The sequence below is a fragment of the Bubalus kerabau genome, chromosome 22 (assembly GCF_029407905.1).
Source record: "Bubalus kerabau isolate K-KA32 ecotype Philippines breed swamp buffalo chromosome 22, PCC_UOA_SB_1v2, whole genome shotgun sequence".
In the NCBI taxonomy this organism is placed as follows: Eukaryota; Metazoa; Chordata; class Mammalia; order Artiodactyla; family Bovidae; genus Bubalus; species Bubalus kerabau.
The window spans coordinates 15566196-15589654 of NC_073645.1; the positions used below are offsets into that span (position 1 = coordinate 15566196).

Consider the following 23459-nt stretch of genomic DNA (forward strand, 5'->3'; position numbering starts at 1 on the left):
GGAGAGGAGGAGTTATGCTCAGATCCAGGAGGGAAAAGAGACAAAAGCAATGGCAAGATAGTGGTTTTTTTTGTTTTTTGTTTTTTTGGCCATGCTGATGTTTGGCATTAAAAGATACTTACTCCTTGGAAGGAAAGTTATGACCAACCTAGGTAGCATATTCAAAAGCAGAGACATTACTTTGCCAACAAAGGTCCATCTAGTCAAGGCTATGGTTTTTCCTGTGGTCATGTATGGATGTGAGAGTTGGACTGTGAAGGAAGCTGAGCGCCGAAGAATTGATGCTTTTGAACTGTGGTGTTGGAGAAGACTCGTGAGAGTCCCTTGGACTGCAAGGAGATCCAACCAGTCCATCCTAAAGGAGATCAGTTCTGGGTGTTCTTTGGAAGGACTGATGTTAAAGCTGAAACTCTAGTACTTTGGCCACCTCATGTGAAGAGTTGACTCATTGGAAAAGACTCTGATGCTGGGAGGGATTGGGGGCAGGAGGAGAAGGAGACGACAGAGGATGAGATGGCTGGATGGCATCACCGACTTGATGGACGTGAGTTTGGATGAACTCCGGGAGTTGGTGATGGACAGGGAGGCCTGGCGTGCTACGATTCAAGGGGTCGCAAAGAGTCGGACACGACTGAGCGACTGAACTGAACTGATGTTTGGCATGCGGGATCTTACTTCCCCAACCAGGGATTGAACGTGCATCCCCTGCAGTGGAAGGGTGGAGTCCTAACCATTGGATCACAAGGGAAGTCCCCAATATTAGGTTTTTTACCTAGGAAAAAACGGTGTCAATTTCTCAGAATGGAGATTTTCTTTCTCTACCAGAGTTGTCATAGAGATTTTGAAAGTGGCTGGATCAGCTATTGGTGTATAACAGACCACGCCTAAATTTCATGCTGAAAACAACACTAAAAGCATTTTCGATTCCTCACAGTTCTGTGTGGTTCACAGATCCAGGTGGGCCTGCTGGTCTTGGCTGGGCTCACTTAGGTGACTGCAGTCAGAGGCTGGTGGGTCACTGCTCTGCTGATCCTGGCTGGGTTCTGTCCTGTTGGGTTGGGCGCCCATGAACTGGTCTGAGATGGCCTTACCAGGGCAGCTTGGCTCTGAAGGTCATGGTGTCTCATCCTCCAGACTTGTGCTTACGGTGGCAGGGTTCCAGGAAAGTGCATCAAAGCGCATGAAGTGCCTCAGGCTTGGCTCAGAGCTCAGCAGTGTCGCTTGTGCCACATTCTCTGGCCTGAGTATGTTTCAAGGCTGGCCCATATTCTCAGGGTGGAGGAAGAGACTCCCTCCCTTAATCACAGTCCTGTTCAGAGTGGGTAGATTATAGAGAGGACTGGAGACGGGACCATTTTTATAATCTGTCTGCTCCTGGGACAGGCTGGAAATAAATGTGTTCCACCTACAGAGTAGTTGGGTGTGGTGCTTGTGCTAAAACCATATGTTCTATATTTTGTAATCTATGTGAGATGCAAATCTTAAACAATTTACATACTGGATTTTAATGTCTTTATTGTTAGTATATTCTCTTTTTTCCTCTTTGGAAGGTTGGATAACACACTAGAGGAAATTATATTTAAGTTGGTTCCTGGACTACGAGAACGTAAGTTACTCTTGAATTCTTGCCGATTTTTTGTTTTGTAAAATCACCATTTCTGTTAAAGATTTCGTGATTGTTTCTATTATTTTTATACTTTTTTTCTTTTAAATTAGAAGAACTTGAGCGTGAGTCTGAATTTTGGAAGAAAAATAAGCCTCAAGAAAATGGACAAGGTGACTTTTTTTTTTTTTTAACTTCTATCTGTTGGAATTTCTTAGCTTTTTGTAGCTGTGGTGAACTCGTCTCTCTCTCCAAGCTCAAATTTCTCCTGTACAATAATATTGTGTACCCCTTTATATTATGAACTTTTCTGTTATTATGAACTTTTAATATAGAATCATGAGATTTTGTGTAAATGCATGTAAAATCTAGATCAGTCCAATTGAAGGTAATAGGAAATAGAGGAAACTGGGAAGAGAAAAAGGAGATAAAACAGAAAAGTGACCACTGATTATAGCAGTATTAGCTAAAGAGCTACAGGAAACTGAAGAAATGGCCATAGCCTGCAACTGAACAGTGAGGGGTTTATGGCTGTATCTATTTTATTTTGTATATTTAATAGGAGAAGGGACTTGAATGTAGCTGAAAGCCAGAGCGGAGGATCTTGCTGTGCTCTGATAATCTGGAATGAACTTTTCATAGGTAGAGTTCCAATAATACAAATTTATGTATTCTGAGATTTGAAAAATATTTCTAGGTACTTCTGGGAACTTTCCCCATCACATATGTTAAGTGTTCAGATTTGCCTTTTAGGTCCCAGGAGATTGAGCAGTGAGTAATTTTTAATAATTAAGGAAACTGGCAGACATTACTGGGTAGAGAAAAGGCTTTGCTTTTAGTACGTATATAATTCACATAAAAGGAAAGAAAATACAACATATATGAAATTATAAGGAAGAAGCGTCCTTTCATTTTGTCATTTAATATGAGATTTGTTTCAGGATGGCCTGAACACCACTGAAGTTTTTCAAGGATTGTGTGTGTTTTTATGGGCTCATTCTTCTATAGAGCTCAGTCTTCCACCTCTGGTTTTCCCACAAGATTCATAGGATTGTCGATTACATACATATCATTGAAATGGCTTTCTCTTTTCATATGAAAAATGGGCATCAGAGTTGTTTTTCTTTTTAGTTCAGCTGAACTGTGCAGGACTGGCTTCCTAAAGCAGGGAAAGTTTGAGAATAATTTTGAATGGAATAAGGTAGCAAGGGATTATTTTTAATCTATAATTAAAACACTGAAATGGGCAAAGAAGCCAAGCCTGGCAAAAAAAGACTTAATTAAAGGCATATTTTACCCAGATGTAAACTGCAATTTATACAGTAGTGCCATAGTAAAAAAATATAGGTAAAATTGACTGAATGTTCCAGTTTTTAACTATGTTTTCAAGACAGTAGGAGCCAGGGCTTGTCATCAGAAGCTGTGTGGTCAGGTTAGTCCATGACTCTGCGGCTTACAGATGGACTAGTGAAGGACCGCAGCCTGACTTGTGTTTCTCTCCTTTCCCCCCATATTTCTCTCTTTTAAAAATAGTTTTATCATATTTGGTCTTTAGTTTGGGTGGAGGATTTGGACCTTTTCTTGGAGCTGGAGCTTGGTCCATAGAAGGCAGTTCCTAAAAAGGCAGAAGAGAACACCCACCTCTCCTGTACAACACACCTGTGATGCTTTTACTACACTCATTACAGAGGAGCTAACTCATCTTTCTTTTTTTGATCTAACTGGTCTGTGTTTTTTTTCCTGGGCTTTTCTATACTGTAATGCTTGACTGGCTCATTCTTTCAAGTTTCAGCTTACATTTTATCTGGAAATCTCCCCTGAATCTTTGCTTCACCGCAGAATTTGGGTTTATTACCACCTCTGTTATATGTGCCCACTTGGCCTATCTTACCTCTTACATCAGAGTCTATCGACTTCTCCGTCTGTTTTCCTTACTTGCCCGAACCTCCTTTTATGCCCTGACACCGTAAGAGTGAGGATGACCTCATAGTTTCAATGTTGTTCCCTCAGGCTTAGACTAACAGAATTAAAGGCACTCAATAAACAAATGAATCATTAAATATATGTGCATTATATGTAGCCTGCTGGCATTTCATAGGTTAAATACATTTGATTATAATATGAAATATTCTCAGATTTCTTTGATGGTGTTTTAATATGTTAGTTACATACATGTTAAAAAAGCTAATTCATTCTACTCGTTATTTCACTAGCTAGTTAATTTTGAACTTAAATATTTTAGTTTTACTAAATATTTAGTTTAGTTGGTTTTAAACTTTGAATAAATGTAGAATTTGGAAGTATTTTTTTCTTTGATCAAAAACACTTTATTATGTATATACAAACTTGAAATTGTAATTACATATGTTAACTGAACTTTGTAAATGATGTAGTTTAAAAAAAAACATTTTATACATTTCTTTAAACAACATATGTTCAAAATTATTAATTTATCAAATATATATCGTTGTGTTGTTGTTTAGTCACTAAGTTGTGTCTGACTCTTTGTGACCCCCTGGACTGTAGCCCGCCAGGCTCCTCTGTCCATGGAACATCCCGTCAATTTCTAAGTGGTCTAATCACTAATGGCAGTCATTTTGTGACCAAATATAGTTAGTCCTAAATCTTTCATTTGGATGTCCCAGTGAGTCCAGAATTTGTAAGCTCTGCTAATGAGTCACTTAATGGTTTTTTTTAAGTATTTCCATTATTGAGTTGGTTGGAACATTTTAAAGGTACTAAAATTTTCGGTTATTCTTCATCAAGAACTGTTAAGAAATGTTTTTTAAATTTGATTTTTGTTCTCATGGTTAGTGTATTGTTGCTTAACTATAAAATCAACTTTGAGTTTTATCTAACTTGGGTTTGTTTAAATTACACAGATGATATGTCAAAAGTTGACAAACCTAAAGTAGATGAAGAAGGTGATGAAAATCAAGATGATAAAGACTATCACAGAAGTGACCCACAAATCGCTATATGTCTAGATTGTTTACGGAATAACGGACAATCAGGGGACAACGTAGTAAAGGTGAGTGGACAACTACAGTTGTTTTTTATAATCATTTTATAGTAAATCTTCTATAACTTGTTGATAGATTTTCCTAGTGTCTCAGAATGTTTGCTTTCAAAGTTCTTATTAACATAAACAAATAGAACGTCGCTTTCTGATACTCCCTTGCCTGCAAATTGCGAAGCAGTTGCTTGCTTCGGGCTCCTTCCTGATTTCTAACCCTCAAAACTGAACCGTCCTGGGTCAATGCCACCACCTAGTGGCCAGTGTGGAGAATCACACCTCTATTTCTCCTTCCATCTCCTTTTATACCTTTGTTGGGAGTTCATATACATACACTGTTTTTCCCTTTTTAAGTGTGGTCACCAACTCAGACTCGGGTCATTTCGTGACACACAGCATCTTCAACCCTTTTATTCATCCTCTTTTAGTTTTCTCTTTTGTTTCTCTATTTTTATTTGCAACTCACAAAGCTATCCACGTCATGGCTAATACATTTTATGAACAATATAGTTGGTTTAGATGGATGTCATAAAGTACCTGTGAACTTTTCCTTAACTTCCTCTGTGTGATCTGTAAGCCAGTGAGCTGAATTCCTCAATGCTGATTAAGTTTTCCCAGCATCTTACAAAGAGAAATACGTATTAGCATAACGATTCAGTGAATATTACCGACTATATGGACATGAGCAAAGATGTAAATAGTAAGTTTTTTCACTCAGGGATCTTTGGTTAGATCTTACTCATACAAACAGGTATAATAAAATAAGATAATAGATTTAGTTAAGAGAGATTGGTTGGACAAGACATGTAAAAGAGTACAGCAATGGTGGGAGAAGTGGCCTCCATTCCCGTCCACCCTTCAGGGCCTGTCAGCATCTCATGCTCTGCTGCAGCACCCTTTCCTGTTGTCAGCCTTCTTTGCATAAGAATTTTTAATGATCTTACATTTTTCTCTTATTCTCAGTCATTTCTGTAATCCCCTTTGGGGGAGGTTCTTAATGGAGACTATGATCATCCTTTAGCTCTCTAATATATACAGTTATTATCTTGTAGTGAAAATTGAGTCAATCAAAAGGTGGAGTATCTCTTCATAAATAAATGAGGAGTCTACTTCTCTGCAGGATTTCTAGTATGAAAGTTACAAAGCATTGAATTTCAGATTCATCTGAAAAATTGACTACCCCCTGCCTTGATACTGTTTGGCATCTTTGACACCTCACAATTCCAGATGAGCTTTTATCTTTTCACTCTTTCCTTTATAGATTTTTCTTCATTCTTGTGCCTTCCTTCTTAAAACAACTTTTACAGCTTACCTGACTTGTACTGTGCTTTCCTGAGTCTCACCTTTTCCCTCCGGCCACTCCTCTACTGTCTCTACTGACGTCTTCTTCCTGTCTTCTGCTTGGTATATGTGAGTGTAGGCTACTATCTAGCCCCCCGCTCAGTTATTCTTTCTCTGTAGTCATCCTAGGAGGTCACTTCTACTTTTTGTGACTTCCAACTATGCAAAGAAATTTTTAAATCACCCTTTCCAAACCTGTCATCACTTCCAAGTATTATATCTCTAACTACTTTTAGTATCCTAACTAGGAGTTTCACTAATACATAAAACTTCACATATTAAAAGACAAATTCACTATACTGTACTTTCACCTAACTTTACTCCACACATGCAGTTTCCCTTATCACTACCATCTTTTAACCAATCATAGAAATGCAAGTTCTTACATTTTTGACCTTCTCTCCCTTCCCTTCAACCAGTCATAAGTCCTGCAAAATTTCCTCAGTCTAATAAGTGCGGCTGACATTATATCTAGATTTTTAAAAGTAGTCTGAAGTGTTTCCTGCATGCTTGATCTCTTTTATTATCCAGGGCTGGGGCTGCAGCCTTAGTGTGTGCAAGCAGTTATAACCACTATCAGGGTCAAGTAGCAAGTATTTTAGCTTCTGTGGGCTATATGGGCTTTGTTGCAACTACTCAGCTGACTTATTTTTAGCACTAACGCAGCCATAGATGGTAGTGAACAAACTGCCCTTGCTGTGTTCCAGTTAAACTTCACTTACGAGAATAGCTGGACAGCCGAACTTGGCTTGAGGGCCATGGCCATGGTTCGCCACCTTTTAGAATCAGGTCTTGACTCCTTGTGTTAGCATTCAAGGTCTTTCATTAAAACCCCTGTGTTTGTAAGTTTATTTCCCATAATTCCTGGCAGAGAATCATCAAAATATGATTCTTGTCATTTATCTGTGAGCACCAACATAAAGTTTGGCACCCTTGTATCTGACAAAGAATTTGCATCCAGAGTATATAAAGGCTTATATTAAGAATATTTAAATCTCCTAAGACTTTGAACAATCTTCCATTTTGGCATGTTCTTCTCTCTTCTCACCACTGTCCAAGACTTCTGTCAAGATTCAAGAGACTTATATATTTTGTGATTTTTTTTTTTCCCTACCTTGGTGAATCCCTTCTGAAATTGACTTGTATTTATCACTCAATTAGGGCTTACTTTGCTATTGATTAAATCAGTATTTGTGTATTAAAGGTACCAGGCACGAATACTGTCTTTTATCTTTTTTGGCATGTGTCTTATCCTTGAGACTGGATTATATATTGCATAAAGGCAGAAAAATTATTCCTAGGTTCCTTTATAGCCTTCTCAACCATCTCATTCCTCTGTAGTAGGATGAGATTCTCAGTAATGTATTGTTTCTATAGTATACCTACTGCAGTTCAAACGTCGAAGTCAAGAGCAAAAACGCAGTGAAACTATTAGAATAAGGACCTCCAAAAATTTGCTCCTGCATAAAATCAGTGAAAAAGCTGGCAAAAGTTTTCATAATCGACTTTTTCAGAAATCTGATAGTTAACCAAAGGCTAAAACCCTTGCAGAAACCAATGGAGCAAAAAATGTCTGACTCTTGGTAAGAATAATTTTAACTTGCCTTAGTCCCATCCTCTACTCTCAGCTCTGAAACAGCCTGGTAAAAATCACAGCCCACTATGCTACTGCAGCTTCTCAAGCACCAAAGGACAGAGGGAGGTGGATCTCTTTCAAAGCCTAATTGCCAAATAATTATAATTTGTCTGATGGATCCTAGAATACTGTACTTAAAAGATTGTCTATATTGGACCTGACTGGAAGCTTGCCTAATGGATAAAACCTTCTCCATGGACTAGGGAGGAGCAGGAGGAGGAAACTAAATACAAATAAATGTTGTTGTAACTGCATGACTGCCTGAAGTATAAATAACATTTGGGGCAAAAAGTAGACTTAACCAAAAAGCTTAAAAGGAAAAACTAGAGAATGAGAATGGCACCCCACTCCAGTCCTCTTGCCTAGAAAACCCCATGGACGAAGAAGCCTGGTGGGCTGCAGTCCATGGGGTCGCTAAGAGTTGGACACGACTGAGCGACTTCACTTTCACTTTTCACTTTCACGCGTTGGAGAAGGAAATGGCAACCCACTCCAGTGTTCTTGCCTGGAGAATCCCGGGGACGGCAGGGCCTGGTGGGCTGCGGTCTATGGGGTCGCACAGAGTTGGACACGACTGAAGTGACTTAGCAGCAGCAAGCAGCAGCAGAGAATGAGATGTCTACAGATATCAAAATACATAGCAGCTTTGAGAAACTCAAAAATATTCATAGGAATCTAGAAGGACACGTATATACACAGGATTCTGTAGATGCTCAGAAAAGACATTCAGTTCAGTTCAGTCACTCAGTCATGTCTGACTCTTTGCGACCCCATGAATCGCAGCACGCCAGGCCTCCCTGTCCATCACCAACTCCCGGAGTTCACTCAGACTCACGTCCATCGAGTCGGTGATGCCATCCAGCCATCTCATCCTCTGTCGTCCCCTTCTCCTCCTGCCCCCAATCCCTCCCAGCATCAATCTTTTCCAATGAGTCAACTCTTCGCATGAGGTGGCCAAAGTACTGGAGTTTCAGCTTTAGCATCATTCCTTCCAAAGAAATCCCAGGGCTGATCTCCTTCACAGGCCCTAAACGCTCACCTTTGGCTGACATCGAGGTTCTGCACAAGCCAGAAGTGAAGACCAAGGTAGAGTTGTCAACAGCTTGGTTAAGTGTTAGAGGTATGCCCCAAAACTCATACAGAGTCCTTCAGCAAAGACTGGGAAACTGACTGGTTCCAAGGAAATCTCTGTTCAGTTGTTAGCTGACCATACATGCTGTAAAGAATACAGACTTTGCAGAATTAGTTTTAAAAGGTCATTAAATAATGACAGGAATCCCTGAGGAACAGGCAGGAATTTGATTTCCAGTGTTACCACATTAAAATGTTCAGTTTTCAACAAAAAATTGTGAGATAAAATGGAAACAAAGTACAGCCCATATGTAGGGAAAGTACAGCCCATATGTAGGGAAAGCAGCAAATGTGGTGTCAGTGTAACATTTCTATGGAGAGAATGCGTAATTGTTACATTTTTATTTCCAAAGTACTTACACATCAAGTATTAAATAATCCAAGCTGGAATTTTGTTAGCAATTGATGTCAGACCTTATTGGATTAAAAATTCCAAAAAACAAGCTTTTGCCTAGTTTTAAAACCTTTACTCTTCGGAGGTCTCTATACTTACTAGTAATTTTGAAAAGATTATGAGTGATGACACCAGGTCATTTCTACAGGTTCTTTTATCATTAGACTTCCCCGCAGATGAAAATACACTTAAAGGGTCTTCTGGTACCCTCACATTATTCTCTGTCTTAACTGGGACCTATGCAACACGCTAACAAGTCTGCACAGGCTGTTTAGAAGCCTTGATGAGGCCGAGCTGACGTGAGCAGACAGCAGAACGTCCGTGTGCGTCGTCTGTCGCTCTGTTTTCACGCTATCTGGAACGTCAGTCTTCTCATTCGAAGTGGGTCAAGTGCCTCTTGCTTTAGATGTGACTTTTGACTTGTTTTCTTCTTAATGGATACTTAACCATCTGAATTGTGATCAGGAGTTATTTGTAAATAGATTAGTTTCTGTCGGTCTTTGCTGGGAAATATATTTTGCTAGGAATATATTTTGGCTGGATACTTCCACTTTCTGACTTCATGAATTAAGGAACGTCTCCAAATTGTTGACCGAATTTCCTAAGCATAAGTAGCAGTAACACTTTATATCTTTTAAAGATTCAGTTGCTTGGTTTTGTTTTTGTTTTAATATTGATAACTTTTAAGATTTGGGGATATAATTTTGTTTCACAAATTGGTTCAGGTTTACCATGTCTACAACCTCATTTGTGGCGTTCATTCTAGATCGGTACTTATATTTTATTGATGTTTAAGCTTAATGAGTGGATTAGTACTGCTAAGGAAATGAGAAAACCAAAACATAATAAAATATTTTCATTAATAATCTTTATTTCCTTTAGGGTTTAATGAAGAAATTCATTCGGTGTTCTACACGTGTAACTGTGGGAACTATTAAAAAATTTCTAAGTTTAAAACTAAAACTTCCAAGTTCTTATGAGGTAAGTTAATAATCTAATCTTGATTATTTTGATAATTCTAATCTGAAGGAGAATTCTAACAAAAGAAAGTAAAAATTAAGAATACATTTAATTTTGTGGAAACTTTGGTTATTTTCATGTTAAAATTTTAATTTTTGGATGTGCACACATTCTATTTGTGTAATCTGTATTTTTGAATTTAATGTCCTGAGTAGAACATGATACTTACAAATTTAACATTTTATAATTAGAGGAGATATTTACCATTAAGTACTCTTGAAATAAATATCCCAGCTAAAACGGATGGTTTTTTTTTAATGGCTGCATGCTTTATGGTATGTTCATTTTTTCAGTCTGAGACCTTTCCAATCTATTTTAACATTCTTTAAAGACTTCTTTTTCAGAATATAAAACATTGTTGCTTTATGAAAAGGGATTTTGTAATTGATATTCATTTAGTTCTGTAGTATGCAAAAGTGATACATTGTTTAGCCCTAGGTAACACCAGCACACTGTGTCTACATAAATGTAACATACTAGTTTCTGTACAGGAGAGGTCAGTTGCCCTGATGTTGAACACAGCACAGCCTGCCCTGTGTGTGCCCTGTTTCAAGAATGTTTATCATCCTAAAGCTATAATGAGGGAACATGGCTACCATTTCTCACGTGTGCAAATACAGTCTTACAACTTGTATTAATTTCCTCTTCCTCCTTTCTGAGTTCCACTGCTGCTGCTAAGTCACTTCAGTCGTGTCCGACTCTGTGCGACCCCATAGATGGCAGCCCACCAGGCTCCCCCATCCCTGGGATTCTCCAGGCAAGAACACTGGAGTGGGTTGCCATTTCCTTCTCCAATGCATAAAAGTGAAAAGTGAAAGTGAAATCCCTCAGTCATATCCAACTCTTAGCGACCCCATGGGCTGCAGCCCACCAGGCTCCTCCATCCATGGGATTTTCCAGGCAAGAGAACTGGAGTGGGGTGCCATTGCCTTCTCCGAGTTCCACTAGTAGCACCTAAAAAACCTTTAAGACCAAGGCTAGATTCCTATATAAGCAAAGGCACCAAAGGCAACATAGTTTTTTCAGGCTTATATACAATAGTATTCATATGAACAATCATAGCAGAAATAAAGTAAGATTTAAACACAGGCATTACCAGGTATTAAGTCTGTATTTTGAGGAAACCTCTGAACCTGAACTTATTTTAAAATGTCTTACAAATGACTAATTAATTTATGGATTAAGGATTAATTCTTATATGTTTGGTCCTACAAATGTAAAAAAAAATTTTTTACATTTTTTTTTTACATTTTTTACATTGGGGGAAAAATTGTGAACATTAATCAAAGCCATATGTACTTGATAAAAAGTAAAAGATAAAAACAACTTATAAATAGAACCACAGTGAAATAGAAAATGAAACTTTATAATTTGGTTTTGCTCTTGATTCTCTTCTTGCAGAATACCACTTGCAGTTTTATTTCCTTACTTTCAGGTGTGACTCACTGAGTTATTTTCTAGCTTTCAGGAAGTTATTAGACCTGAGAGAACTGTTACTCTCCTGCAGTCCTGCTGCTGGCCCTTGCTACACTTCTTTATAGAAAAGGATGGAAGGGGAAGAGACTGACTCCACAGACAGCTTTTTTTCTATCCCAATGCTAAGAACTTTATGTATGATTTTAGTAGTATTTACTCTTCTCCCCCCCTTATCTTGCTGCCCTACAAGTACGCCAGTAATTTAATGAAATACCTAACAGCTGGAGCTTCTATAACAGTATTGGTAATTCAGGCAGGATGGTTTGTTTGGTTTTTAAATGACAATAATAGAAACAGTGTACCTGATTGTAATTGCATCCTAAGTAAACCCCTTTACTTCTTTGCTTATGGATTTTACAGTCAAGATAAAGAAAATAAAACTATCTGCTCTGTTCTTTTAAAAATAAAGTGGTTTCTGGAAAACATTATGCGGGTCCATTTATGTCACCATAAGTCATCAAAAAATCAATATAATTTAGCATCTATCTAGTACAATTGGAATTACACTCATTTTATACATAAAGTTCAAAACTCTAGTCTTTGTTTAAATAATTCATTAAAACCCTTAAAAAGTTCCTTTGGGTTTTTCTGTAAGATGTAAGAAAAACCTGAGTGAACTTTTTAGCCAACCCAATATTATGCAAGTCACCAACCAAGCAAAGCAGAAAGCAAGAGCCCTGGGAGATTCAGGCTTGTGGTCTGGGCCTTACTGTTCTGTCAACTTGAATCCCTCCTCGAAGGCCCCCAAATCACACATCCACAGCCATTCATTTACCCTCTGCAGATGCAAACGAATGAAAGCAGCTCCTTCAAATGAGAGACGAACCCATAAGGTAAACATGCCAGGAGGAACCATGAGGTCTCCACTTCCTTCTCATTCAGTAAGAGGCGGTCACAGAAATATGTCTAAAACCTCAGCGGCTGCACAGAGACGAAGGAAGTTCACATTGCATTTCAGATTTACGTGCTGAGCTTGAGATAGAGGTGTGTGGGACAGGACAGACAGTGGTTCGTGTTCCTTACGTATGAATTGTTAATACCTATGAGGTGAGCCTTTGTTTTTAATAGAAAGATCCAGTGTTCTCTTCAAATAATGGATACTACTTCTATTTTGATATAACTATTTGAATCTTATTTGAACTTTGAAAAAAATGTGTAAAACTCTTAGGAATTGTGTTGCTTATGTTAATGGATCTGTAACTATTCTTTTTAAAGTTGGATGTGCTGTGCAATGGTGAAATTATGGGGAAGGATCATACTATGGAGTTCATCTACATGACAAGATGGCGACTAAGAGGCGAAAACGTAAATTGCTTTTATATTTACCTATGTGTATAATTAGTTTTTTATCATTATGTTAATCAAATTTAACAGTTACTGAGACACTTTAAAAAAAAAACTAGGGAAAGAGAAGAAACGGGTTCCTCAGTGACTGCACGATAGCTGATCCCAAGTATAAGACCCAGGTCTGTGTTACATGTGGTTTTGTTATGTTTAAGGTGAGTTTAAAACACTGATCTGCATATGTTCAGAACTCTACCCAGAGTGGAGGAGATGGCGCTTCAATTTTTTTTGAACCCCAATAAAATATGGAAACTTCTAAGTTCTGCCCTGACTAGTGTGTTTAATGGTTAAGATATTTTTGTGTGTGGTAGAGAGGACAGGTAGGGTAGAATCTAGATACTCTTTTTTTCAGGTACCTCCTTTACATTGAAAATATGAGATTGGACCGAAGGGTAAGTGAGTTTGCAGTGGTTTCTGATACCAGATTTAGATTATTGTGCCTGAGGCCCCAGGAGACATGAGAGAAATGATTAAAAGAAGAAACCTAAGAGCATTTTTTTTTAACCCCAAAGGAGTTGGTATTTTGAACTATTTCTTTGATTAGGGTTAATGTGAACGTTCTAGAGTATCGTACCTGAGTTATACGTAACGTCGATACTAGGGAAATCTGAAGGGGTAGGAATTACAAGGCTAATTTGTAGCAGTAAGAAATACAGTAGTAATTATAAAAACACAAAATTAAGAACTGTAGCCTCACACAATTTCAGTGGTTCAAAAATATACTTATATTGAAGGTAAACATTTGTGGAGCTGTTTTTTTTCCAGAATAACTGTCTTGATATGACACAATAATAAATGAAGCATATAACTTCTTAAGTAGAACTTTTTTTCAATTTGCATCCCACTGGGATGATGATGCCTTCCTTGTGAGGCTGAGTTCTCGTGACCAGGAGGAATAAATTACGTTCTAGTCCTGCCACCAACTGGCTGTGTGCCTTGAGGAACTCATGAAACCTCTCTAGGGCTCCTTTTTATTTTTTTCCTAATTGTCTTTGTATTTGGTAAATTAATGCTTGCCTTTCTATGACATTTTTATATTTTTAAATGGTTGTACATATATCACCCTCATTAATTCTTTCTAACCAAAATGTTCCAGGGACCCAGTGCAGATTGCAAGGGTAGTCAGTTCTCACTTGACCAGCCCTCCTGGGGCCTAAATGTTGTGATATTACACACAATAGTAATACCATATTGGTATAATTTTAGCTTTCTTTGATCATGGGACACTTCAGTACGTGTCAGAGCTTGAAATCATTGTTATAAATAGATTTGCCTTCAGGTTAGAGAGATGTAACTAGTCATCCATGGTAGGACCTCTCCTGGCACTCACTTGTCCTTCTCGAGGTCCCTTCCCAAAGGTCACTCACACTGCCAGTTATTCTAATGGCAGAGCTCTAAAGAGCCAATTCATAGAAATTGTCATTAATAGAGTGTTTTCAGTCTTTACTACAAGTATGTGTCTGATTACACATTTCTGAATAGTTTAAATCCCCTGCTTGTGTAAGGCATATTTTATTAAAAATTGGTTCCAAAAAATGGTTTTAGTATCCTAAGATTTTTATTCAGGTAAAAACTAAATCAACAAATAGGGAAAAAATACCACACTTGATATTTGGTACAGCAGTAAGTAGCCCGTTTCATTTTTTTTAGCATGACAACTCTGTTTTTTGTTTGTCCTCCGCTAAACCCGTTTCTCTCTCAGCTTCACAGTCTCAGCAACTCCAAGATGAGTAGTTCATTTTTCTGGTTTCTCAGACCAAAATCCCTGAAGTCTGTCCTGATTAGTTTCTCCATCCTTAGCAAATTATTTGAACTCTGCCATCAAGATACAAATCCAGTTGCACCTTACCAGGTCCTCATTCTGGTCCAAACTCTTCTCCAGAATTTCTGTAAGAGTCTCTTGCCTGGGCTCCAGGCTTCTCCTCTGGCTGCCACCCATGCCTCCTTCCATCTTCACCTCGCACAGCAGCAAATTAGAACATGTTTCCGTGCTCTAAAGTCTCCAGTAGCATCTAATGGCATTTAGATACAAGCTGTAGCCCTTCCAAGGACCCGTACAGTAGGGCGGACCCCACCCAGGTTTTCCTCCGTCTTTCACCTCGCCCTTTGCTCCTGCCCTCTGGCTTCAGCGGCCTCTGTGTTTTGTTTCCTCTAATGTGCCAGGCTTGCCCTTGCTTCCCCACGTATCTACCTCCCTTGTTCCCTTTACCCCTTCAGAGAGCTGTGCTTCTGCGTCACCTTTTCAGTAGTCCCAGTCTGACACTCTTAATCCCCTTCCTTGCCTCACCGTTTTCCATAGTATGCCTCTTAGTATGTTTATTGTTTGTTCCCGGGGCAGCTGTAATCTGAGGGCAGGGTGATCATTTGTTCACTCTGAGTCTCCAGCACCTAAAGAGTGCCTCCTACAGATACTCAGTATTTGTTTGAAGAGTAAATTGAATGAAAGTTGTGTCTTTTATAAGGTAATGGTTATGCAGATACAGCCTAAAGGTCATTTTGTTCTGTTTCCCATTCGTTTTCTGTTAATTTTTTAATTTTGCTCATGTTCTAATTAATTATGAGGTATTATAATTGATAAACTCTGACAGTTTGGGGTGAATGTACAAATTAGCAATAAAACAATTTTCTCTTGATTAAGCCCCTTCCAGCATATGTATTGCAGTCACGTCGCTTCCCATCTCTGCCCTTCACTGCCAGCAAGACACCAGACTGAAAAGTTCGCATTAGTCTACCCACTGGCATTGCTAACTGGCTTTGGGCTGGGATTGGTGTTATTTCCTAAACTAATGACCAATTTATGGTTCTTTCACTTCTTGTACTTTTTTCTATTAAACATTTTAATCTATCCAGGATTTGTTCATTTACACACACATCTACAGTGAGGCTAAGAAATTTATTTGGCAGAAATACAATTTATTGAATGATTCACAATCTGCACCTCATTGTTTCGAGATGTCACCATTGTCTCTGCATATGTATCTAGACGTATGTGTACATGTGCAGATGTGATATCCATTTATGTTTCTGGACATTGTTTTGTCCTTCTCAGCAGGACTTCTCCTACACCAGCATTTCACATTATAGCTTTTATAAAAATCCAATCACATGACATCTACCTAAAACTCTTCAGTTGTCCATTTTCTTTGGGATATATTTAAATAAATTTCAAATTAAGGAAACTAGTTGAGCCTTCTATGTTACTTTATGATGTCTGTCAGTATTTGTTGGGTCAAAGCTCTGTATTATTATTTTCTTAATTGGCTAGTTTTCCCCATTTATTTAGGTGAGCTTGAGAATGGGATTGTGATTGGCAGTGGATTAAACTTCTGCGTTGACCGGACTGGCATTTGCAGTCTTGTATTCAGTTTGCTGCTGTGGGGTGCTCTCTAAAGTTCTACAGTCCTCTTCTGTCTGAGTAAAGTCTGTGGTTTTCTTCCCTTTTCATGTTGGACGCCACCTCTGACCTGCTGGGCCTTTGGCACGGTGACCCCATATTCACATCACCTCTTCCCCATGTCCTCTTGCTAGACTCCTGCGAGAATCTCTGGCAGTCAACATCTCTGCCTGTACCACGCAGCATCTGGGTCACTCCCCACCTCTGTCCCGGGGCCAGTCCGCTTCAGGTTCAGCCTGTTTACCATCTTCTCTGCTCTTTCTGGATCCTTGTCTTCATCATGTTGCGTTTTTGAAAGACTTTTATCTTTCGGAATTGCATATCTGGTCAGACTTAGCTAAGTCCTAGAAATTTTTTAGTTCATAACAATATTTGTGCCTCAAGATCAGTGTTCCTCTTTTGCTTATTAGTGGGAGAAAATGGACCTTTTCTTTGAAACTGTTGCTTCTCAAACTTGGATGCAAATCACAAAACACCTGGGGATCTTGGTAAAATACAGATTCTGATTCAGTAGTTCTAGAGTGAAGACAAAAATTCTGCATTTCTAAAGCTTCCAGGGGATGCCTGTGCATCTCATCTCTGGACCATCCATTCAGAAGTGTGTCCCACTTCTGACACATCTTTTGGGCTTCCCTGGTGGCTCAGACAATAAAGAATCTACCTGCGATGTGGGAGATCTGGGTTCGATCCCTGGGTTGGGAAGATCCCCTGGAGAAGGGACTGGCCACTCCAGTATTCTTGCCTGGAAAATTCCGTGGACAGAGGAGCCTGGTGGGCTGCAGTCCATAGGGTCACACAGAGTCAGACACAACTGCGAGCGACTAACACTTGAGTAGTAAGATTTTAGGGCATGATGTATGAGCATGGGTTTACCCTGTGGTCTGCACATCTGTACTAACACATGTATTCTGCTTAACATGTCCACGCAGTGTTTTCATCACATTTTTAAAAACGTAAATGGGATCATATGTATTGTTTTGCAGCTTTTTCTCATGTGCTGATATGCCGTGTGGAGAATCAGTAAATTTTAAAGTAATTCTTTGTAACAAATTGTTAGTATTCCATTTATGCAGCTGTAGCATGATTTGATTAGTACTAATTTGGTGGACATTTTCAAGTTGACAGTACAGACATGCTGTATTCCAGTACAGACATCTTTTTGCACATGTGGAAGCATATTCGTTGGCTAAATTCCAGGTGTGGATTTACAGCAGAATGTGCAGGTTCTAAATTTTGATAGATACTGATAAATTGTTCTCTAAAAAGGTTTTCACAGTTTATAATAATACCAATAATGTGTGAGTGCCCGTTTTCTGACACCCTCACCAGCACTGCATATTTTCACTTTTGTGAAGTTTCTTTCCAAATCCATTGCCCCTTTTCTCTCCGTTATGAAGTTTGCATGTTTCTTACTGACTTCCAGGAGTTCCTTATGTATCTGGATGTTCATCTTCGTTATGTTTGTTGCAACTGTTTCCTCCCAGTCGTATTGTGCTGCATAGTTCGCCTCGGATTTTTGATCGTTAAACTTGGAGTAATAATACCGATCTTAAAAAAAATTTAGTAAGAACTAATGAAATATTATTTAATAAGGTACTTAGCAGGGTGCCTGACATAATAAATGTTGTATTATTAACAACTAACATATGTTTGCTTTCATTATTATTATAATTCTATACTCCTACAGTTGGTCTCACGCCTGGGAGCTTACTCCTAATCCCTCTGTCTCTTCAGCCTCAGCTTTCCCCGTGAACTCATGTTCTTCCTGCTTCCCTTTCCTTGGGTAGGTTGAGTACCTACTCTCAGGACTCCCTCTTTCCCAGATAACCCTGGTTGCTTTATGGCTTCCAGCAACCCCTGGCAGTCCTTACCTAAAGTTATTCCACCATGTTTGTCTTGCCGTGCTTTCTTTGCATTACCAAGCAGTTTTAGGAAAAACAAACATCTAGCTTAACTGATACCAAATAGATTAATAAGGAAAAAATACCACTTAATGAATCTTCCCTCTTTCCACCCAGCTCCTCCCTTGTTAAATGCTGTCTGGGACTTGTTTGCATCGTTAGGCAAAGCCTGATGGGCCAGAGGAGGGGAGGAAGGTTGTCAAGGAGAGCAGTGCAGGGCGTGCCTTAACAGTGTTGATGAGCCCTGTCCAGAAATTCAGAGACTGACTTCTAGAGGAAATATTGTTATCTGTATTTTCATTTTGAAGAGTCATGCAATGTTGAATTCATATATGTAAAATTTCAAAGTGTATGTTTTTATATTTCATAATTCCATTATAGTTCAAATATTTATGCTTAATAAGTGTTCAACGTAATTTTGAAAAATCAAGATTTGGCAATGACTTAAAATATGAATGGCTAGTTGCTCAGATGGTTAAAGCATCCGCCTGCATTGCAGGAGACCCAGGTTCAATCCCTGGGTGGGGAAGATCCCCTGGAGGAGGAAATGGCAACCCACACTCCAGTATCCTTGCCTGGAAAATCCCATGGACAGAGGAGCCTGACGGGCTACAGTCCATGGGGTCACAAAGAGTCAGACACAACTGAGCGACTAACACACACACAAACTGCTAAAAGACAGTGGATTTAGAATTGAATCTATTCACTAGTTTAAAAACATATTCATTCATTGGTTTACTCATAAACCTTTTTTTGAGTGGTTGCTGTGTGCCAGTTCTGCCCCTTAGCTATTAAGATTGCAACTATGAATAAGATCAGACTCGGGGAGCTCACAGTCAAATGCTATTAAAATAGTTATGGAGACCAAGAGTCTAATGTGAGGAACGTAAAGAACCTAATCCGAAGCAGAAAATGGGTCCCCTACAGGCTGAGACAAGTTCCCTGCCCCCTTGCAGAGCTCTGAGACTCTTAAACAGTGGTTGAAGAAGAGATCTAGGAGAGATTAATCACAGGAAAAGATGGAAGAAAGAAGGCGCCTCTCCTGGATTGAGAAGGCAAGGGTTTTCTCATGAATTTAGTATTTGAAGAAGAGATGGATAAGATAGGTCACCATTTTGGTAAATATTTGCAGAATGTTAACAGAATTCATATTTAGAGACTAAAATTATTTCACGCTAAAATTTACCAGTCACTTAAGTTATTAAAGTCTTTTTCCAAAAACAACTGCCATATTTTGGAAAGTGTTTACTTAAAATTAATCATGTTGCCTCATGTTTGACATTAAAATATTTTAAATATGTATCCAGTTGTGGATGCCTCTTATCTGATGAGTTCATCTCCTCCGCAGTTTCGGTGTCTGAACTGCTCAGCTTCGCAAGTCTGCTCTCAGGATGGCCCTTTGTATCAGGTAAGAGGCACTCACGACTGTACATATGACCCTAATGACACCTGCCCGCCACAAAGGTGACTGCTTTCACCCCAAACGCAAGGTCCCAAGACACGTCACTTGGCGAAACTCAGACCTATTTGAGCTACAAAACGTCATCTTTTCAACTTATGTCCCCAAAGTTTCCACTTATTTTAGTTCTCTTGAATTATCTATTTAATTTTACCAAACTAAAAATTAAGTTATAAATGTTAAAGCCATTATTTATGCATCCATCAGTCTTAATAACTACCAGCTTCAGCCTGCAAGAAATCTCTGCTCCATATTGAATCTCTGCTCTGTACTTAACACTTATTTGTGTGTGGGTTTTTTTTTTTTTTCCCATTGTTTATTCCCCCACAAGTGAAGGAAAAAAATGTCAGATTAGGTAAGGCTAAATAACAGCAATAGCTAAATGCAGATGTGAGCTTGCTTGCTGGACCTGCCCTAAGGACTGTACTGAGCCACCTCTTAGCACAGAATAACAGTGAGCGGATTTAATAATGCACTGAGCAAGTGAACATGCCTCTGAGGAAAGTTTATCTAATAAAACTGCATCTTAAAAATTTGGAAAACAGAAGAGACAAAGTGTGTAATATAGTAAGGATTACTGTTGAATACAGAGATGATCTAGGATCAGCCTTAAACCATGTTTTTGTATAGTATTTATTAAAAATATAGATTTTTAATTAGTCTTCATCATCATTTTCTTGGCTCCAAGAAGGGAGAATTATAATTATATACAACCTTAACTAGCAAATTTACCTCTGATGTTGCTATTTTAGGGTTAGGACAAATAAATCTATGTTCAGTAGTGAAAGAACCATTTCAAATCAAAAGAGTTAAATTAGCAATTTATCTAGAATCTCCCTCAGTCTCAGTGTCAGTTCTGTGATAGCACAAATCCCCACACTCATTAACATGTATGTTTCTTAATACACACGGGTTAAGTCCTGGGTGTATGTGTGTGTAGTAATGGAGTGAGCAAATGTAGCAATTATAAAGGCCAAGAGAAAATCATTTAGAGGAAAAAAAGGCAATCATCCTTCTCCTTATGTAATTGAGGGTGGGGGGTGAGGAATTGAACTGGACTGGTGACGTGTGTGCAGATGCTGCAGCTGCTTTGGACTTCACAGCTGACTTGGGGATGAATCGTGGTGTCCTGGCCTTCCGTTATAACGCGTACATACATGGCTTTTGCTTTTATTCTCGGCACTGATGTCTGTTTGTTTCCTGAGAAATAAAGGTATTCTTAAACTCTGATCTAAAGTTTTAGGAAACTAGAGTAAGACCAAGTTTTCAAAAATCCACACACATTTGCTTTTTTTTCTGCAGCACTTCATTATGGAGTATAGTCTGGTCAGAAAGTTGAACTTGTAATTAATAGGATGCATCTTTAGCCAAAAATCAACTAGAAAATTTCAAGGAAAAAATTATCACTTTTATTATAAGAAAATATTATATGTGTAGCTTTATATGATTAAATCTTTTAATTTTGTGAAAATTTGGTGAAATCGTTTTATAGGAAAAATTCTAGTGAACCGGCATTCACCCAAGAAGAAAAAAAATGCAAATCACTAAGTAATGAAAGACATAGAACAATATTAAAGAATTACTTCTTAAGGGATACTTAAATATAAAACTACTTTGAATGGTCACATCCTTTCAAATTTTCAGGGAATAGATCATTCCCATCCTAAGTTGTTAATTTTAAGTCATTGAAAATGATGGAATTTTACCAAATTCATTTTACAGATGTAACATAATCATGAAGGCAAAAACTGATAGAGAACCTCCAATTAGAACACAAATATCAAGTCTCATTTTGAACATAACAAAAATGATAAATAATATACTAAATGTACTAAAATAATATGCTAGAAGAAGAATAAAGCAAGACCAAATAGTATTTTTATCAGAAATCAAAGAATAGCTTAATGCTGGGGGGAGGAATTATATATATTAAGTAAAATAAATGTCAGTAAATACTAAAAGGGCATTTGGTAAGATTCACATTTTTCCTACAAGCTTATTTTGAAAATTTTTCAAGACAAGTTGACATAACACAAAGAAATATCCTTAACTTTTAGATTTATCAGTTAACATTTTGCTACATTTTTTGACCCTTCTTTTCCTTTCTTCCTCTTTTTCCTCTCCTTATCTTATTAATCTTTTTATAAATATATCTCGTTTCTTTATGGAGCCATTTGAAATTAAATTGCACATATCATGACAGTTGACCACAAAGTACTTCAGCATATATGTTTCCTAAGATTAAAGACATTCTCGTATATAATCACAGTACATCATACACAACAAATTTAAACACAGTGGTCCATTCTTCTTATAATTATGAAGTTTACTATAGTTTCAAACACATTTTTTTACCCGATTCTTGTTTAACTTGACAAAGTCAGTCAGTCTCGAGTTCATCAGGAAATATAATTTGGCACTTTTCGTCAGTCACATTTTTAAGTGAGTAATCACAGGGCATATGCACGGCCACATACTGAAATGTACTTTAAAGCTTAAATAATTAAAATCGGGTACTAAAACATAGACACATGGATAAAAAGCAGAGCTCAGGAACTCACTCTAGTATGTATGAATCTATAAAGAGTATTTCAAATTAATGGCAGGTACCAAGTTTCATTAACAAATATTTACTGAGCACTTAATTATGCACTGGGCAATCTTGTAGGCCCTGGGAACACAAAAGTAAAAGTGAAAAAAATTTGTTTCCTTCATGGAGCCTATACTCTAATGATGGTAACAGATGAAAAACAAATGAGTAAAATTTATTGTGTTAGAAGAAAAATTGAAGTAGATAAATAGAATATTTTAGATTAGATAGCTAAGAGAAGACCACTTTGAGGTGGTGATTTTTAACCAAAAAGAAGTGGGAGTATTAGCTGTGTGTCTCTCTGGGGTAGAGCTTTTCAGGCTGAGGATGGACAGAGATCTAGAGGCAAGGTCATGTGTGGTGGTTTGAGGGCTGCAAGGTGGCCAAGGGGCCTGGAGCAGAGACAGTAGTTGACCCGGGAATTAGGAAACTTGGAGTGTTGATGTTGGGGAGGGGTGTGATCTTGTAGGGTTTGTTTTCAGTTAACTGTTCTGAGACTATTAGTGATGGGGGGATGGTGGGGAATTCAGTCCATACCTCACATTATATGTGTTTCTCATGGCTGAAATGGTGCACATTAAAAATGAGACCATCAAAGATCAAGAAGAAAACATAGCTAAATAACCAATCTCAAAGATGAACTTTCTCAATGTGTTTACATGTAAAAGGAAAAAAAAACAAAACAGACAAACCAAGTTGACTACTAATCCTGAAAAATACATGGCAGATGCCCCACACATTTTAAAAAGTACATGCAAAAATACCATAAATAAGGAATATTTGCATATATACAAACAAAAATCGAAAAAATTCCAACCACTGATGACCAAGCCATTTTACTTCCCTCTTTTCCTTCATCCTAGTAGAATTGGTAATGAATTCTTCGACACATGATAATGGATTTTTGAATGAGTGACTTACTTGCAGAAAGTGTACAGATTTAACAGAGTCAGGAATGGAAAGCAAAGCTAGAAAGGTTATTGTAATGAGAGACAAGCTGTGGGATGAGTTGGGTAGAATGGGAAGAAGTCAGGTCAGGGTAGTAAGATTCTAGGTAGCTAGTCTCTACATCTGGCTGAACTTCAGAAAACCCAGGGAGTTTTCTAAAATAGATTTCAGTGTCCACTCACAGATACTCGATTCAGAGGGAACAG

General features: G+C 38.1%; 1 protein-coding gene across 6 annotated transcripts in view; it reads left to right on the top strand.

Annotated features, from left to right (window-relative positions):
- PCGF5 (polycomb group ring finger 5) overlaps nucleotides 1–23459 on the top strand; it is a 122340-nt gene that overhangs the window by 91941 nt on the left and 6940 nt on the right. For 3 of the 6 annotated variants that reach the window (XM_055559970.1, XM_055559971.1, XM_055559972.1), the window contains exons 4-9: nucleotides 1551–1606; nucleotides 1717–1776; nucleotides 4486–4634; nucleotides 10004–10102; nucleotides 12833–12922; nucleotides 19605–19664. In XM_055559970.1, coding sequence (XP_055415945.1) covers nucleotides 1551–1606; nucleotides 1717–1776; nucleotides 4486–4634; nucleotides 10004–10102; nucleotides 12833–12922; nucleotides 19605–19664 — 514 coding nt within the window. Of the gene's footprint in view, nucleotides 1–1550; nucleotides 1607–1716; nucleotides 1777–4485; nucleotides 4635–10003; nucleotides 10103–12832; nucleotides 12923–15599; nucleotides 15740–19604; nucleotides 19665–23459 lie in introns of those variants that run through there. The other 3 variants (XM_055559973.1, XM_055559974.1, XM_055559975.1) reach the window with 3 other exon arrangements.